General features: G+C 54.3%; 1 protein-coding gene across 1 annotated transcript; it reads left to right on the top strand.

Annotated features, from left to right (window-relative positions):
* The first annotated feature begins 7,840 nt into the window (after nt 1-7,840).
* On the top strand, nt 7,841-16,248 carry BSND (barttin CLCNK type accessory subunit beta). Its single transcript, XM_059063364.2, has 4 exons — nt 7,841-8,017; nt 12,762-12,855; nt 14,696-14,972; nt 15,834-16,248. Exons 1-4 carry the CDS (start codon nt 7,841-7,843, stop codon nt 16,246-16,248), a joined length of 963 nt encoding a protein of 320 aa, XP_058919347.1.
* Nucleotides 16,249-18,869: the final 2,621 nt, after the last annotated feature.

Genomic DNA, 18,869 nt, shown 5'->3' with positions numbered 1-18,869 from the left:
GGGGCTGCAGTGTTCAGGGCCCAGCTGGGCCAGCACGCCCAAGATAGCACACTCACGTGGCTGGCAGTTAGTGCTGGCTGTCAGCTGGGAAATGTTCTTGTGCCGATGAGAAAATTGGGGCCCAGAGGCAGAGCCAGGACTGGCCCAAGGGAACACACTGAGTTTATAACCAAAAGAACATGGACTCTGAATTCAGACCACCTGTGCCTGGGTTCCACCAGGTACCAGCTGATGAGTGACCGTGGACAAGTGACTTTACCTCTCTCTGCCTCAGTTTCCTCATCTGTAAAATGGGAATTGGGAATTACAAAGGCACCAGCCCCTACCGTAGAGAGCTGAGTTTTGAGGATTAAATGAGATGATAACAGCTGACATTATGAGATCACACTGACCCTGCAGGCTCAGTGCTAATGCATCAAACAATAAATGCAGACTTCTTAGCACAGAGGCTGGTGTCTCTTAAGTATACAGTGATCGTTAGATTTTGTTAGTTAAGGTAACCCCCTCCACCAGGTGCCTCTGCTTCTATACCTCCTGTGACAGGGAGCTCGATACCTCTTCTTATATTCCAGATAGTCAGAAGGGTCTGCTTTCACAATGTCATATCCCATTCACAAATGAGAAAACCAGCCCAGAGAGGCTAAGTAACCTTCCCACGGTCACTCAGCCAGCAGGAGTTCAAAGTCCTGGGGCTCAGTCAGCTGTGTAGGGACACTCTTCCCTGAGGGCCTACCATTTACTGGGCGAGGCTCTCTGCTGTTGTTTCACATCCTCAAGGTCTCTCTGCTACAGGTGGTGGCCCCACTTAACAGGTGTGGAAACTGAGCCTCAGAGAGGTAAAAATCGCAGAGAATAAAGGTTTTTCATGTAAATAAAGGTGTTTTCATTCAGGCCTGATTGGGTTCCAGGCCTCGGGTCCTCCCACTTAGGCCTGGACCAGCTCAGTAGCTGCCTATCCCAACTCTCTGCTTCTGCCAGGGTCCCCTGAAGTCTCTTCAAAGCTCAGCAGATGGAATGAGCCTGATCAAACCCAGATCCATAGCATCCCTACTGGGCGCAAAACCCTGAGTGGTTCCCAGCTCACTTTGAGTAATGAAAGCCCTAATGAGGATGGTGTAGTTGGGTCTGGGTCCCTCCCCTTGCTCTCTGCTGCTGTTGGTCCCCGTGTGGGCCTTTGCTCCTGTGTTTTCTCTCCAGAAGCTCTTCCCCAGGCTCTCTCCTCATGCCCCTTGCATCTTTGTCCCTCCCTTCAAGACACTGTCTTGGGCCACTCTGTTAAAACTGTTGTCTCACCCAGCCCCCTGCACTCCCAACCTCCTTCCTGCTTTACTTTTTTTTTTTTTTTTTGTAGTACGCGGGCCTCTCACTGTTGTGGCCTCTCCTGCTGCGGAGCGCAGGCTCTGGACGCGCAGGCTCCGGACGCGCAGGCTCAGCGGCCATGGCTCACGCGCCCAGTCACTCCGCGGCATGTGGGATCTTCCCGGACCGGGGCACGAACCTGCGTCCCCTGCATCGGCAGGCGGACTCCCAACCACTGTGCCACCAGGGAAGGCCCCCTGCTTTACTTTTAAAATAACACCGGTCATCATTTAATATTTCACCTTTAAAAAATTTGTTTGTTTGTTTGTTTGTTGTATGTTTCTCCCCACCAGTAAGCTCTCTGAGAGCAGGGATTTTTTTGGTTTCTTTCCTTTATATTTATATCCCTAAAGCCTAGAAACGGTGCCTGGCCTGTGGAAGATGCTCAGTAGATATTTGTGGACTGAGAGAATGAATCAATAAATGTCAGCTATCATGTTGTTTCTGGGCCCTCTCTCAGCCATCTGAGCCAGATCTTGTGGATCTTCCCTGTGGATCTTGTGGATCCTCTCCCTCCCCCTTCACCAAATCCTGGATCCCCATCCTGTACCCCTTCCCTTCCTCCCCATCTCCCCTGTGTGTGCCTTATACTTACTGCTATGATGGAGATGCAGGTTTGAATGCTGCCTTAGCCCTGACCTTTCGGTGTGACCCTGAAATGTGTGTGCGCGCACACTCTCTCACACACACACTCACACACACTGTCTCTCTCTCTCTCTCACACACACACACACACACACACACACACACACACACACACACACACCCCAGCTTCCTGTGTGAACCATGGGGATTTGGTTGGGGGAGGTGCGGGGGATGTATCAGGCCCTCTGCAATTCTGAAGGGGTTAATGAGGTTCCAGGCTGGGAAGCAGAGCCCAGCTTCCCTCCTACCCCCAAACTGAGGAATTTCCCCCAGGCAGGTGAGTTAATGAGTTGCAGGTGTGATTTGGAGGTACCACCACCTTTGCCAAGTGGGAGCTGGAAGGGGCAGGGGGTGGGGAAGGCTGGAAGACCAGAAAAGCTTTTTCTGGTTTCCTCTCTAAGTCAGCTCATCTGCATCCCACTGAAAGCCACCAAGGAGGGTCAGTGATTTGCTCAAGGTCACCAGCTCCTTGGAGGCCAAGCCAGCTCCACGGAGCCAGTCTCCCTAATCCTAACCCCAACCCTGCCAAGCCAAGGTTCCTTATGAGACGCAGTGGCCTTGCTGTGAACTGGGAAGGCCTCAGGCCGGGCAGCCCCCTGAGGATGGGTCTGTCACTCCAGCCCCCAGTAGGCACTGGTTTGCTGTCTGGTCTCTTTCCTCCTGGGCCTGGCTGACTGGTTTCTTCATGCATCATTCAGAGCTCACATCTGGTGCCCGCCACCAGGCCTGGGACATCAGGGACCCTCTGAGCTCAGGCCTCTCCCACGCTTTCCCTGGGCCCCTCCTTTGCCCTGTTTCCCTCTGCGTTGACTGGTGACCCCGTGCCCTGGAGCTCGCCACCTCAAATCAGTTGGAAAATTCCCAGTCAGAAATTCCCTTGCCCTCCAGCCTCACAGCAACTAATTACTCTTTAAAAAGGGTTCATTTTAATGTTTCCCTCCCTAGGTTTCTGCTAGAGTCTGGCAACTGCCCCTCACTTCCACCATCTCCTCTTGCTTCTTCCAACCTGATCTCAGAACCAGAGAATCAGTGTAAAATTAAAATCCAACCTGTGTCACCCGCCCCCTGCACAACTCCCTGGGAGGCTCCCTGTTGGCCTCTGAAAGATGTTGGCAACCTTAGCCTGATCCCAGGAGCTTTCCTACCTATGCCTCCTCTCCAGCCTCCCTCTCCCCTGGAGCCAATAGCCATCCCTCCATTCCCAAACATGAATCGAGAGCCAACCAGTTCTAGTCCCTGGAGATACAACAATGAACAAAACAAAGCCCCCAGCCTGTGGGAGCTCGAGTTCTAGGGGAGGAAGACAGACAGGAGACAAGATAAATAAATGATGTGTACTATGGATAAAAGTTAATTGGGAAAGGAGGACAGGGAACACCTGGGGGAGGGGGGGTTCTGCAGTTTCAGATGTCACACCAGAGATGGCCTCGTTGTGAAGCTGACATTTGGACAAAGAATTGACGGAGGTAAGGGAGGGAGCCATGCAGATATCTGGAGGAAGAGCTTTCCAGGCGGAAGGAAGAGCAGGGGCAAAGGCCCGGGGTGGGGGGGCTGTATATTCCCAGAAGAGCATAGAGCCAGGGTAGCTGGAGTGGAGGGGTTGAGGGGAGATGTGGCAGGAGATTATCTCAGAGGGGTGATAGGGTGAGCAGCACGGGCAAATTATCTAGGGCTTTGTAGGCCATTTTGAGTCTTAGCTTTTACTCTGATAGGGCAGGGAACCATCCAGGGTTCCGAGCAGAGGAGTGACATGGTCTGACCTGGCATTTGGGTGGGAAAGAGATTTCAGCCAGCAAGGATAGAAGCAGAAGGACCTCTTAGAAGGACAGACATGATGGGCCTCAGACCGAGGCAGGAGATGGATGGGCTGCAGGCTAGACATTTACAACTAGCCTCCTTTTCACACTTCCCGGGGTGAGAAGAAGATGGGCTCCAGGCCGGACATTCATTCCCAGCCCCCTGTTTACATTTCCTGAAGCAAGAGACAAATGGGCTCCAGGACTACATCTATATTTTGAGATCTGCACCTTGATATAAACACCAGCAACAGAAATTGGGTAAATAACCGGATTTTGGACATTTTTATGGCAGGGACAGAGAGGGGCTAAACCCTGTTAAAAGGTCAAGAGGTCATACATTTCCCATCCTTGGGGCAATGGAAACATTGCACATGCACAGAAATGCTCCTTGGGGGTCAAAAAGGAGGGGGCACCACTCCGTAATATGTGATGCTAAGGCTGTCCCATAGGCCTCTGGGCTGGAATCCATTTTGGAGAAAAGTTGCGCATGCATGTTGGGAAGGGCCCTAGGGCAGGGCAGGTGTGGGAAAAGAAACAAGATAATCGGCCAAATGTAAACAAAGACCCGGAAGAACTGCCCTGTATGAATGACTTAACCGCCTCTTTACTGCTCCTCCCCATTAGAGAGGATGCCCACACCCTTTCTCTCCGGGTGTGCATCTCTGCCTTGCTTCTGTCTTAACTGAACAAACTGTTTCTCTGTGTGCTCTCCCACTTCTTGTTGTGCTATGTCTCTAATAATAAACTTTGACCGGTTTTTACAGTTTTGCCTCGGTGAGAAATGCATTTTTCACTGGGGGCAAGAGCCAGGGGGTGTGGTGGCTAGGATTCCTGGTTGTCATCCAGGCTCCCCGGGTTCAACTCCTGGGCTGGGAATTAAGATCTCGCTTCACGCCACCACTCACTGCCGCCTCTCTGAGCTTAAGACCAGGGTGATGAGCAGTAGTGGGGGGTGAGAAGTGATTGGATTCTTCTGTCTCGGAGGTAGGGCCAATAGCATGTGGGTGTGAGAGAGGAGGTGAGGATGTCGGCTAGGATATCCAGGTGGTGGAAGGATGGATTTGACATGGAGGAGCAGGAAGGGGAGGAGTATGCAGTGTAAGGGTGACGTGCACATAGCATTTAGAGTTTTACCTCCAGCTATGTGTCAGTGCTTACTTGCCTCTGGGCCTTTGCACACACTGGTCTCTTTGCTTGAACTGCTTTTCCTGCCCTGACAGAACTCCAACTGGCTTCTCAAGAATCCCTCCTGTGAATCTGTCCCTTCATTCCTTGCCCTCCACCCCAGTCTCTCCCTCTGTCTGCTTTGTGCACCTGCTGGACCTCAGGCATATCTCACAGCCTTTACCATATTGTGCCCCAGAAGACAGGACCAAGTGCCATCACACTGAAAACCCGTGTTCATCAGACACCTCATACCTCAGCATCCTGCACGTAGCAGGCGCTCAAGAAGAGAGGGACATGGGGCCTGGCTTGAACCCTGGCTCTGCGATTTATAGGTTCTGTGATCTTGGGCCATTACTGATGCAGAGCCTCAGTTTCTGCATCGGTCAAATGGGTGTGATGTTTCCCCTCCTGCAGCAGCTCTTAGGATCTTGCGAGGACCCCGAATTCTGCAGACCGGAAGAAAACTGTGGTTATCGCGTCCTCTGCTGGAAGGTGGCAGACTCCGCAACCGCTCCTCCCCCTCCCCCCGCTTTGCAGGGAAGGAAGCAGAAGTCAGAGGCAGGTGCGACGTGAGCGGGAACCGCGGACAGCCCAATATTTCCAATGTGCGGTACTCACGTGTCCCTGCTTAACCCTCACCATGGCTCTGTGGAAGAGGTTAGACTAGACCCATTTTACCGAGCACCTACTTGTCCCAGAGCTTCTTACTCGTTGCCACTTCTCCCCTACTCCCCTCTTTTAAGGAGAGAAAAGGTGGAAAGGAGGCCGGGTCGTGGTGAGGAAAGGAAAGATGGGGAGACACGGAGAGTGCTCGGGTGACCCGGAGGACTCTCAGGAAGCCCGAAGGACCAGATCTGATTCATCCACAGTGGGGCTGGGACTGTGTAGATCCCGGTCACCGCTCAGCCCCCGATTCAGTCTGGGGAGATCTTTGGGGAAGTCTCCCCGGGCTCGGTTTCCTCGCCTGTGAAATAGGCACGATAACCTCTTCCCTGCGCCCCTCACGGGGCTGCGAGTTTCAGGCATGACCTACGGGGTGTGAAAGCACCTCGCCAAGCGCGTGCTACGATGGCCACCAGGGGGCGCGAGATGCTCCTGCTGGACCGCGACCCCGCAAATCCAATCCCGCCGTGAGCCGGGGCTTCAGGACCAGACAGGCAGGCTGAGGCCCCTCTGGGCCCCGGTCTCCTTTTTGGGGGAGGGGCACGTAGCCTCCCTTCTCTGGGCCTGTATAAGATGATTATAATAGTATTTCCCTGGACGGTCCGGCCCTGTAAATAATCGCAGATTAAAAAGCATTTTTCCCTCCATCATGTCACTTCCCTCCACAACCCGTGGGAGGTGGCCTAATACCACCTTCAATCACTGATGACAAGACTCAAGCCCAGAGCGGAGCCACCAGGCCAAGGTCACCCCGGGAAACAAACATGGATGTCACCTGGTGCCTCTCAGCCCTTCTCTGACGGCTCAGCAGCCTCTCACTGGGAGGGTCCCCCAAGCTCTGCTACAGGGGACCGACTCCGCAAACTGTTAAGTGCTGGGTCTGAGGGCTGGTGAAGGAGAAACAGCTTCACAATGAAACCCCAAGGCGCTGTGGGCAGCGATGCCAGAGGGTATCACGTGAGCACAGGTGTGATGTCGGGAACCAGCACAGCTTGTTTTGGGGAGGAGGGAGAGGGTGACGATCACAAACAGGAAAATCCCCAAACCTGTGAAGTCAGGATGCCAGATGAAAGCCTTTTATCCTGCAGCAGCAATTCAATACCATACAAACAACACGTTAACATTTTCTTTTAGAGATACTGTTGACCTTCATTTTCCTATAATCCTGTAAGGGAATCTGATTTTTACCATCATCCTGTCCCCAGGACTGAAATTCCACCATTAGAGTGTCATTCTTAGGATGAAGGCATCTTCCTAGGTTAGGAGGCAAGGAATTTGCTGTCAGCCATTCACACCCTAGAGGGGCATTGCCTCACCAGGGCCAGCTCAGAGCCAGCAGGCCTGGCTGGAGCACAGAGTACGGGAAGGGGACAGAGGTACTCAGGGAGGCCAGGCCTGGGGATAGACCCAATCCTGTGAGTTGCTATTATTATCCCCATTGTAGAGAGGAGGAAAACTGAGGCACAGGAGGTAACTTGACCAAGACCACACTGCGCCATAATAGAGGAACCAGAACCCAAGCCCAGGCAGTCTGTCCAGCTACCAGAGCCTGCACGTTTAACCCTTGTGCTACCATTAGGCAGTATCACCCAGTGGCAATACTGTTAAATGAGTTAATATGTGTCACATGTTTAGAACAGAGCCATGCGTGCAGCCACGGTCAAATAAATAGGGGCCAGATGGGCACATGACCTTGAATAGTCTAGAATTCTTCAGGATTCTAAAATGCGAGCCTGTGGGACCCTGTGGGATCCTCCAGTGGCATTCTGATGTCTTTGGTCTGCAGCATTGTATCTGCTTCCCGTGACTGGACGGTGCGGGGCCACCTGTCAGCCCAGCTTGGCCCCGAACAGGCAAATGAGGTGATGTCAAAGCCTTGGCTGAGGCCCAGCCCCTGGAACCTCCCCTTCCTTCCCTCGTGTCTCCCTCACTCAGATTCCCACACACTCCGGAGGGGCCAGAGGGAAGGTGAGAGGGAGTGAAGGTAGGAGAACGTGGCCACCCAAGCGTAGCTCCTCCAGCCTGGAGAACTGGTGCTCCCAGGGGCTGAGCTGGACCAGAAGGGAGCCTCCCTCCCTCTTACCTTAAGCCCTGATCTGCAGCGATCCCGGAGCTTCACTCCTCCGGTGTGAGCGTGTGGAGACGGCTGGCTGGTTCATTGGCGCCCCTCCGCGGGTGGTGCACAGGCCAGGCCTGGCCAGGCAGCGATGGCTGATGAGAAGACCTTCCGCATCGGCTTCATCATGCTGGGGCTCTTCCTGCTGGCCCTTGGCACGTTCCTTATGAGCCACGACCGGCCCCAGGTCTACGGCACCTTCTACGCCGTGGGCGGTGTCATGGTGATCGGGGGTGTCATCTGGAGCATGTGCCAGTGCTACCCCAAGGTAGGTGGGAGTGGGGACAGATGGCCTGGGGGCCAAGGCCCAGGAGGGCCTGGGGCTGTGCCTCTATTCCTGGCATCAATCCCCCATCCTTCAATCATCTTGTTATCCTTTCCTCTTTACCCCTTCTTTTCTTATCTCCGCTCTCCTGAGCATCCATCCATCCATCCATACATCTATCCCTTATCATAACGATTGATCAGGAGCCCCCTGTATCTGGAGCCCTGAACTAGGCACCATGGGGGAGACGCAGCAAAACCCACCACACAGTCCGGGTGCTTGAAACCAGAGCTTATGAGGGCTTGCTGCCTGCCAGGCACGCCTGCATCCTTGGTGCAGTTCAGTCCTCATCCTGAACTTTTTGGTACCTTTGAAATTCTATTTTACACTAGAGAAGCCCGAGGCTCAGAAAGTGAGATCCCACAGCTCCTAAGTGTCAGGGTTGGGATTAAGAGCTCAGACGTGTGTCGCCTAAAGCATAACCAACCCTCCACCTCGGGAGGGCGATCCCTTGTGTCCCAGGGCTGCTGAGCGTTCTGGGTGGTCAGCTGTCAACCTTGATGGCATGGGTTAGGCAGCTCTATCTTTTGAAGGTTTAATGGACTCCTAGCCTAGTAAGTGACTTAGTGGCGGGAAGAGGTCTGGTTTGGGAATCTTGAGATCTAGTTCTGCTCCAAACTCTCCCTGTGACCTTTATCTTGCTGAGCCTCAGTTTCTTTCATCTGCCAAATGAGGCCCCGAGCTCCTATTTCTGCCAGCCTCACAGAGTTATTATGGAGAACAGAAAAGAGATGGGCAGTTTTGTAAACTGTAGAGTGTTATATGTAGGTGAAGCGCTGCCACCCTTACTGTGAGTGATCCTTTCAACAACCCTGTGAAATGGGCATATCAGGAGTTGTAATTCTTCAGTGCCCAGAGAGGTTGAGTGACTTCTCCAAGGTCACAGCAGCTGGTCAGATAGACCCAGGGAGACAAGGAAAGAAGCATGGATTCTAACTTGGCCTCTGCCTCTAACTACCTGGGAGACTTTGGTCAAGCCCCTTCCCTCTCTGAGCCTCAGTTTCCACATTTGTGGAATATGTGAGTCAGGAAGAGGGGGTGGGAGAGTGTGTGCATCTTAAGGGCCTTGCTGGTCCTGCCATCCAGGGCTCCAGGCCCCAGGCAGCCTCACACCCTCAGACACCTCCTCGCCTCTTGCCTGGATGGCCGTGCTGGGGTTTGCGAGGAGGGAGGAGGATCCTGGGGGCCTGGGCTCGGCTCTCCCCGTCCTGTCTCCTCTGTGGGAAGCCCCGGGCTGTTACGCGTTCATTCAGCACTGAGGCAGTCCCGGCTGGTTTGTGGTCTGGTTTCTGGTCATTTACCGAGCAGTTTACAGTCAACTTGCCTCTCTCTGTTCAGTGTCCTGAGCAGAGGTCACCGGGAGAAGAGGGCCCTGGGGGACAGCAAGTTGATGGCTGGGGTGGGGTAGGGGGAGTGTCCTTCCTGCCCTCACCCCCTTCACAGAGCTGGCTGTGGGCAGTGGGCAGATTGACCTGGTGGCAGTGGGGATAAGAGGGGGGGGGTGTGGAGGAGGGAATATTGCTGGGTATTAATGAGTAACTGTTGAGAGATTCACGTGTTCATGTGCTGTGGAGGCCGCATGGCGGGTCAGAAACGGCACAGCTTTCAGTGCCCACCAGGCCCTGATTCAAATGCCCCTCCCTGTGCACCACTTCTGTGGCCTTGGCAGAGGCTCGCCCGGGCCTGTGGAGGAGCCGGTGGGGGCTTGTAGGTGGGGGGCCTGGCATCACGCCTGGCCTGGAGCCAATGCGAAGACAGCGTTCTCAGGACAGGTGTTTGTGGCTTAGGGCGGGTCTCTGGATGTGTGTGCAGGTGCGTGAGCACAGACGTGGGTGTGTGTTTCAGGGATGCAGGCTGTTAGGGCTGGAACACTAAAGGAGGGGAGGGAAGTGTGTCGTAGACCAGGGAGGTGTGCTAGACGAGGGTCCCAGTCTCCCACATTGTCTCATTGGAGCCTGGGCCATCGGAACCCTCAGCAAATGCTGTTGACCATCCTCCCTGCCGGATCCTCCCCTGCCTCAGTGCCTGACGAATGGGAACTTTCTGGATTGAAAAAAAAATAAATATAAGGGAATGGAATTCGCCGATTACGATATGGGGGAAGGGGTAGCCAGTACCCATGTGAATTAAGCTGTCCCTGTCTTTGGGGCCCTGGGGGTCTCATGGAGGAGACAATTTTCTGCCTGATGGGGAGGGAGTGGGCTTCACAGGGAAGATGAGCTGGGGTTTGTAGGTTAAGCAGAAGTTCACCAGGCAGAAAAGATGGGGCCCTGGGGGTCTCATGGAGGGGCCCTGGGGGTCTCATGGAGGAGACAATTTTCTGCCTGATGGGGAGGGAGTGGGCTTCACAGGGAAGATGAGCTGGGGTTTGTAGGTTAAGCAGAAGTTCACCAGGCAGAAAAGATGGGGAAAGAAATTCCAGGCAGAAGGAACAGCATGGACAAAGACATGAGGTGAAAGAAAAAGGCAAGTGGGTCAGCCTGGCTGCTGGAGGGTGTCGGGGGTGAAGTAAGGCGGAGAGGGAATGGGTCTCAGGTCCACGGTACCTGGATGCCATGCTGAGGAATTTGGACCTGACCCTTTAGTGGATGGGATGAGGGAGGGCTGTGAGCAGCTTTGCAGTTCAAGGAAGCTATCAGGCTGATGTCTGGGAGGAAGAACGTTCAAGAGCAACCAGGCCAGTGGGGGAGGCTCCTTCTCCGGTCCAAGGGAGGATGATCATCTCCTAGACTAAGGCAGAACTTGAACCCAAGGCTGTAGGAACTGAGAAGACATTTCCAGTTCATCAAACATATAGTACCTGCTGTGGCTGGGCGTGGCCCTGGTACTCCCATCCAGCTTATTTTATTGAATTTCTGAAGTAGACTTGGTCAGATCTGGTGGTCAGCTGGGCCTCAGGCTTGAGAGGGAAGGAGGAATCGGGGCAAATCTAGCAGGTGGGACCGTCAGGGATGCTGTGCCCATTAGCTGAGATGGGGCAGGGGAACTGGGAGAAGGGGAAGGATTGTCTGGGAAAGCAGGGCCTCTCCCTGTCTGGCTTCTGATTCTGCCTACAAGTCACCCTCTCCCCACTCCTGCCTGCTCTGCTGGAGCCCAGGACCAGGCCCCTGATTGGTGGTTGATGGATTGGTCCTCTCCATGGACCTCCCTCCATCCCTCTGTTCCCTCCCTTTGGGGACTGCTCAAAACTCTGCCTAAACACCAATCTGGCTATGTATTCTCCTGCTGAGAACTCCTCCAGGGCTCCTATTGCTTCTGGATAAAGGCTGACTTTCTTAGCCTGATGCTCTGGGGTCTTTATGATCTGATCTCCCCTCCCCAGCTTCAACTCTGCCTGTCATCCTTTCTTAAAAGAACTTGTGTTGTAAGAGTCTCAGGACTTTCCTTCTCCTCCAGGCTTTTCACAGTGGCAATGATAATGATGCTGTAGAGTGATAATGATGATGGTGATGGTGATGAAGGCGCTGGTGCTGATGTTGATTGTGATGACAGAATTATGATGTTGATGGAGATGTTGGTGGTGGTGGTGGCGGTAGTGGTGATTATGATGATGATGAGGAGGAGGAGGAGGAGGATAACTGGAGGAAGGGGCAGCTTCTAGGAAATACAGAGTCAGTTGGCAAGTGCAGGACATGCTAAGCTTTCTCTCACCGTACTCTATGGGAAGGGAGAAAAGGGGCTGCTATTTATGAACCTGGCATAACACAATCGGGTCTCAACAAATATTTGTTGAACAAATTTTCAGCTGAGGAGAACAAGACTCAGGGAAGTCAGGTAATTTCATCTTCAGTAGCATCAAACTATGATTTACTGAGCAGCTACTATGTGCCAGGCTCTGTGCTGGGGGACTCCTTATATATTATCTCATGGAATCCAGGAGACAGGCATTACTAGTCCTACTTTTTTTAATTGTAAAATATACATAACATAAAATTTACCATCTTAACCATTTTTTTTTTTTTTTTTTTTTTTTTTGTGGTACGCGGGCCTCTCACTGTTGTGACCTCTCCCATTGCGGAGCACAGGCTCTGGATGCGCAGGCTCAGTGGCCATGGCTCACGGGCCCAGCAGCTCCGCGGCATGTGGGATCTTCCCAGACCAGGGCACGAACCCACGTCCCCTGCATCGGCAGGCAGATTCTCAACCACTGCGCCACCAGGGAAGCCCCATCTTAACCATTTTTAAGTGAACAGTTCAGTCGTGTAGTCACAACCTCAGCCATCCACTTCTCTGTCCTCCCCACCTCAGCCTCTGTCTGTGCCAAGAAACACATGAACTGCTTCCCACTCACTCACCAGATGCGGACGAAGGGCCTACTCTGGGTCGGGCAAGTGCTGGGCACTGGATGAGGACCCCTGGAAATGACAAGATATGACCTCCCCTAGGGCAGGGGTGTTCATCTCATTCACTCATTGCTGCCCCCTAGTGCCTAGAAGAGTGCCTGGCACACAGCTGATGCTCAATGAGTGCTGGGTGAATGAAGAGCCAGTGGGAGGAGGAGCCCAGAGGTCCAGCCAGCCACAGGTGCTGGGCCCTGAGCAGGTACCCTCCTGTCAAACGGGGTGGACTCCCTTGTCAGACCTCTCTCCTAGGGTATGTGGAGATGTTAGGCCTGTGCTCTGGGGGAGCAGTGACCACGGATGTGTGTGGGCAGCTGCAGAGAAGCCTTCTCCCCTTTGCCCTGCAGATCACCTTCGTACCCGCTGACTCTGACTTCCAAGGCATCCTGTCACCGAAGGCGCTGGGCCTGATGGAAAACGGACTCACTGCTGAGATGAAGAGGTGGGTGCCGTGCCCTCTGGGGTGGGGGTGGGGCAGTGGAGGGAGGGGAGGGGCAGTGAGCACCTCAGGCCAGTCTTCCCCTTGCCAAGGCGGGGGTTGGGGGGGGGCAGGAGGGGTGGGCGGTGTCTGCCCCCCTGCCCCAGGCTCTGGCTTTGCCTTCCCACTTACTGAGAACACACTATCAGAAATCATGGATTGTTTTGACCTCTCAATTCTGTGAGATGAGCTTTATTATTACCCTTTCACAGTTGAGGAAACTGAGGCTCAGGGATTTTGTCCTGTCTTACAGGGAAGTAGTGGCGGACCAGAAATCAAAAATAGGTGTGACCCTAAATCCGACACAGTGGTGACTACTACTATTCTAGCAAACAAGAGGCATGTTGATGGCCAAGGCACATCCCTGGCGCCCTGCTACTTTTTGGCTGGGTGACTTTGGGAAAGCAACCTGCTTCTCTTTGCCCCATCTGTGAACTGGGATACTAATAATACCTTCCTCCTAGGCTTCAGGGAGGGCTAAGTGAAATAATACAGCCGTCCCTCAGTATCTGTAGGGAATGAGTTCCAGACACCCTCTCCCACCACGTACACCAAAATCTGCAGATGCTCAAGTCCCTTATATAAAATGGCTTAGCATTTGCTTGCAATCTATGTACATCCTCCCATATGCTTTAAATCATCTCTAGGTTACTAATAATATTTAATACAATGTAAACGCTATATCAATATTTGTAAATACAGTGTAAATGCTATGTAAATAGTTGCCAGTGTGTGGCAAATTCAAGCTTTGCTATTTGGAACTTACTTTAAAAATATATATTTTAGATCCATGGTTGGTTGAATCTGCGGATGCGGGACCTGTGATATGGATGGTGGACTTTAATAATCCAAGTGCTAAGAACAGAGCCTGGGGCATAGCGGGCCCTCTATAAGCCTTTGCCATCATTAGTAGGAAGTGCTTCCAAAGCACCAGAGAGCAAGTCAGGCATTTTGTGCCCATTTCTTCTTTCAGTCCTCATAGAAGCCCTGTGAAGTGGGGGGTGGCAGGCCCATTATACAGATGTGGAAACTGAGACTCAAGAAGTGCAATCACAAGCCCCAAACCTCACGGGGAGTCAACACCAGACCAGACCTGGGTGGGTGGGTGTGGGGGGCCAGCCTGAGGACTGGTCACACAGGGAGAGCTGCTAGAACAGAGCTGGGGCTCAGACCACCGTGAGCCTGCGCTCCTCCCTGCTGCTCCCAGCCCTGGACTGTAGAGAGCAGTGGAGAGAGTGGTGCTTGGAGCCGCAGTACCACCCCCTATGTCTACGCCACCTGGGCAAGCCAGCTAAGGTGTCTGTGCCTCAGCTTCCTCCAGTATCTCCCAGAGTTACAGGGAGGGTTAGATGAGCTAACTGACAGAGCACGGCCTGCAAGGAACACTCAGTAGCTGGTTCTTACGTCCTCATCTGAAAAGCGGGAACGACCATTCTGCTTCAAGGTGTCGTTCAGAATAAACGGGATGATAAATGTAAAGGCTTCAGGCCACCGTCTAGAATCCAGCAAAAGCTCAGTCAACGCGAACTGGTCTTCATTTGACAGTCGCAGCCTTGGCGTTAACTTTGGAGACGCGGGTGAAAGGAACACTGGACTGAGGGTCTGAGCTCTGCCACTCAACTTAACTTGTTGGGCCTCAGCCTCCTCGTCAATGAACTGGGTACAGTAACCACCCGCAGAGGCTTGTCTGAGATCGGGGGAGAGCCGGTGCGCCGAGCAGGTGGGCCAGGGGACGGCACTGACGTCTGTTGATCGAATCTTGGCCCACCTGCCTGTTCTCTCTCCCGCTGTCTGCTGTGCCCCCGCCCAGCCCCCGGACCCCCTACGTCAGGCTGTGGGAGGAAGCCGCCTACGACCAGAGCCTGCCAGACTTCAGCCACATGCAGATGAAGGTCATGGGCTACAGTGAAGACCCCCACCCCGTCCTGGCTCCTAAGCCGGGACGGCCACAGCCAGGAGCCAGCGATGGAGGAGAAGGTGGCCCTCACGACCCTCAGGCCTTGTTGGAAGCCGCCGTGGTCATCCACAGGGGCTTGGACCAGGACGAGGGAGAAAGAGACCCAAGTCAGGGCAGGCCCGGGTGAGTGCACGGACCGCAGGGGCGCTGGGGTGAAGGAGGAGGGGTGTGGCCACTGAACGGTGGCTGGGGACACTGGAGAGTAGAGAGGCTGGGGACACCCTGAGAAGCAGCAGGGGTAGCAGACGCATGGGTCTCGGCTTAGATGGGCCTGAGTTCAAATCCCAGCTCCTCTGCTGTGTAACCTTCGGATGTTCCTCACCTTCCCGAGCCTCAGTTTCCCCACATGGGGATAATCGGTCCTACCTCAGAGTTGTCCGAATACTCGCCATGAGGGGCCAGGGCAGGGAGCCAGAGGACCTGAGTTCAAATCCAGCCTCTGCCACCAATGTGCTCTGTGACCTCAGTCAGGTCACTCCCCGCCCCACCCTGTCCCCAGCTGTTCATGAACTGGGTTCCTCATTCATCCACGTAGTCACCCATCCACCAGCATTACTGGGTACCTACTCCCTGCCAGCCCTTGCCAGCCCCTACCCTGCCGGAGCTCCTCGTCCAATGGGGGAGGCACACAAGGGAACAGAAGGTGACACCCAGTGTGACAGGGGTCGTGGGCCCAGAGGAGACCTCCAAGTGATTAGAGAGGCAGACGAGTGACCTGGTTTGGATAACATCATAACGGCCCATTTCTTGAGCACCTACTATGTGCCAGGCCCTGTGCAAAGTGCTTTGCGATCATTATCTGTTGTAAATCTCAGGGATAAACATAGGACTGAATGCTATTCTTTCCCCCATTTTACAGAGGAGGGAACTGAGGCCCAGACAGGTGAACTCACCTACCCTGGGCCTTGCAGCTAGTGGCTAGGATTTGGACACAGGCAGTCTGACTCAGAGCTACCCTCTCCCTTTCCGCCTTTGCCCCTGCAGCCCCCCGACCTGTCCCCAGGGCCCTGCACCCTTGGCTTCCTTCCAAGATGACCTGGACGTGGGCTCCATTGAGGGCAGCAGCCCCAACCTGGCACAGTCTGAGGAGGAGGAGCCCCGGCCTGCACCCCCGGAGCCCCAGGCTTGCAGGTGCCGGCTGGACCGCTTCCATGACTTTGCCATGATTGATGCCCCAACGTTGGAGGATGTGGCTCCAGAGAAGCAGCTACAGGTGGCAGCCCTGCCCAGCTCCTGGCAGAGACCCCCGAGGACAAAGTGGGAGGAAGAGGAGGCTTCGGACGCAGGTACAGAGGAGTTGGAGCAGGAAGAGGAAGACTTGTACTACGGGCTTCCCGACAGCCCTGGGGACCCTCTTCCGGACAAGGAACTGGGCTTTGAGCCTGACGCCCAGGGCTGACATGGAACTGCTCCCTGGGTTTTAGCCTGGCTCCGGGGCTAAATCCGATGTGACCACACAGGACTTCAATTTCACTACCTGCAAAATGGGGTTAGATGGAGGTTCACAGGAGACAGTGGACCCGAGAGCATTTTGAGAACTGCACGGAAATGCACAGGGAGGAGATGATTACATTACTTGGCCATTGCTGTTCCGATTCTTAATACTTTTTGTAAAGCTTTGGAGGTAAAATATGATTAGTTGAAAAGATCTGCAGCTGCCAGGGCCCTCAAGAGCCCTTCCTGCCTCCCCCCAGAGCTGGCCTCTGAACAGGAACCCTCCTGGGTGCTACCCCGTGTCCCCGATCCTCTGTGAAGGCCTCTCAGGGTTCTTGTTCCTGTTGCATCTTTTAGTCCAGCTGGGGGATGGCGTGATTTGTCTTCACTCAGAGCTAACGTCCCCGGCCCGCATCCCTCGGTTGGCTCCTGTAGCTCTGGGATCCAACACCTTCCATGAGTGACCTCTGCTGACCTCCCAGCTTTCTCCCTGGTCAGCCCCACCCCACACTCACCCTGCTGCCCCATGCCCTTGCCAAGCTGTCTCCTCTGCCCGGATGCCCTTTGTCCCCTCTCTGGCTGGCAAATTCAGGCTCATCCTTCCAACCTCTGCACAGACATCCCTCTTCTGAAAGCTTTTCCTGATGTCACCGCTCCCGGGTCCGAGTTAGTCCTGGCTCCCGTGTGCCACCTCTGGGCCATCTCTGGGGCTTGCACATTTATCATGGAGCATGGCTGCCTGCTCAAGGTCAGCACTTTTGCTTTACTCACCTCGGTCTCTCCTGTGCCCAGCTGGTGGTCACTGAGCATGTACAGAAGTGACCAGAACCCACGAACCTTTTGCAGGGAACGCTGCCTCCCCCACTTCCCTGAGTCTCAGACTCCTGACTTAACTAATTTGGTTCAGGTGGCATTTACTGAGCATCTACTGTGTGCCAGACGCTAAGCTGGGATCTTTAGGAGGAAAGAGACACAAACTGATGACAGTTCTCACCCTCGAAGGGCTCCCAGTCCACTGAGCCTGGTGTCTTGTAAGTTAGCACAGAGTGCAGAGCAGAAACTGAGGTGGGAACAGAGGAGTTAAAAATTGTCACACCGGAGGCAGCAGATTGACACTCACACAGCCGTTGGGGCCATCGAGCACAGGGGCAAATAGCTCCAGCTGCCTGAGCAGCCCCTGGAGGTATCACCGTATGGTAGCATCACCGAGTGACGCTTTTCTTAGGCTGATCTCTGCAGAGCCCCTCTGGGCCCCATCAAAGGGATGGTGGCACTACCTCATCCTACGTCCCCACATTCAGAGCTTGCAGCCTGGGCCTCCTGGGAGGGCTGGCCTTCACCTGGGCTGGGCCTCTGGGTCAGGGTTGGGGTCACGGCCAAGGGAAGGGCACACCCCTGGGACCCCCTCCCTCTCCTTTCTGGGTCATTGCTACCTCCCGTAGGAAAGCTTCTGCTGTAACAGATGTTCCGGCTCACGGCCTGTTCCTGCACTCTGTTCACTCACTCAGGGAAGGGGTGGCCCGCATCAGAAAGAACACCAGTGTGAAAGGCTAAAATAAAAAAGTTTTCAGTGTTTAGAGTGGTCACCTTCATTCACCTTCAAATTCTTTTATGTGAACCCCTCCCACGCCCCCAGTCCCCCTCTGGGCAGGATAAATGAGGCATCCAGAGAGTTGAGGGAACTCTCTGGAAAGCCAACACCAAACACGGTGGCGTAGCCCGCTGGGACAGCTGTGTGCGTGGAAACTTGGGTGTGGCCCCACGCCTAGGCATCACACTGCAGGGCACCCCCAGACCTCAGCGGAGAACCAGGAGTCTCTGGCTGCCCGGCCCGTCCACGGAGAGAACCCTGTCCCTGGGAGGGCGCAGGGACAGAGATGGCCGGGCCAGGCTTCCAGCGCCGTCCGGCTCCCCCGCTTTCTTGCTGCTTGATTGGGAGACCACTTGCCTGGCCTGCCCGGGACAGTCCTGGTTTAGGCCCGCTGTCCCTGCCTAATTAGTAGTGGTGAGTCCTTTCACCCACGAAAGTATCCCCTTGGGACGATAAACTACATATTCACCCTACTCTGTGACCTTGGGCTTGGACCTCACTTTCCTCACCTGTGGGAGGGAGGTGATGGATCCTGGGCTTTGACTTTTGCAGCGTTAGGTGGCTGTGGCGGTGGCGGGGGGCGGGGGGGAGGGATTTGAGGAGACCCATCTGCTGGTGCCTTGCAGGTGAGGACCACCAGCAGCTTGCCTGTGGTTAATAGTTGGGTTTGTTGCTCATTGCAGTGAGGGGAGAAGCCCCATGGGATCTATGAGGTGTCTCTGTCAGAGGGTGTGAGAAAGGACTTATATGGGATCTGGGCTTGTGTGAGGTGACTTGGGGGAGGGTCTGAGGAAGTGGGCTCCAGATTGGATGCTGTTGAGAAGCAGGGCTAATCCATGGTGGGGCATCTTAATCAATCCTATGTAGCAGACCAAGCTAAGGAGGCAACTGGCGAAGAAGCAGCAGTCATGCTCCAGCCAGAGAGGGTTGTGTGGTCACTGACGTAATCTGGACCATGTTCCTGTTTGCTATGCACAGCCGTAGCTACCGGTGGT

The sequence above is a fragment of the Kogia breviceps genome, chromosome 1 (assembly GCF_026419965.1).
Source record: "Kogia breviceps isolate mKogBre1 chromosome 1, mKogBre1 haplotype 1, whole genome shotgun sequence".
NCBI classification, from domain to species: Eukaryota; Metazoa; Chordata; class Mammalia; order Artiodactyla; family Physeteridae; genus Kogia; species Kogia breviceps.
This window is presented reverse-complemented; position numbering and strand designations above follow the sequence as displayed.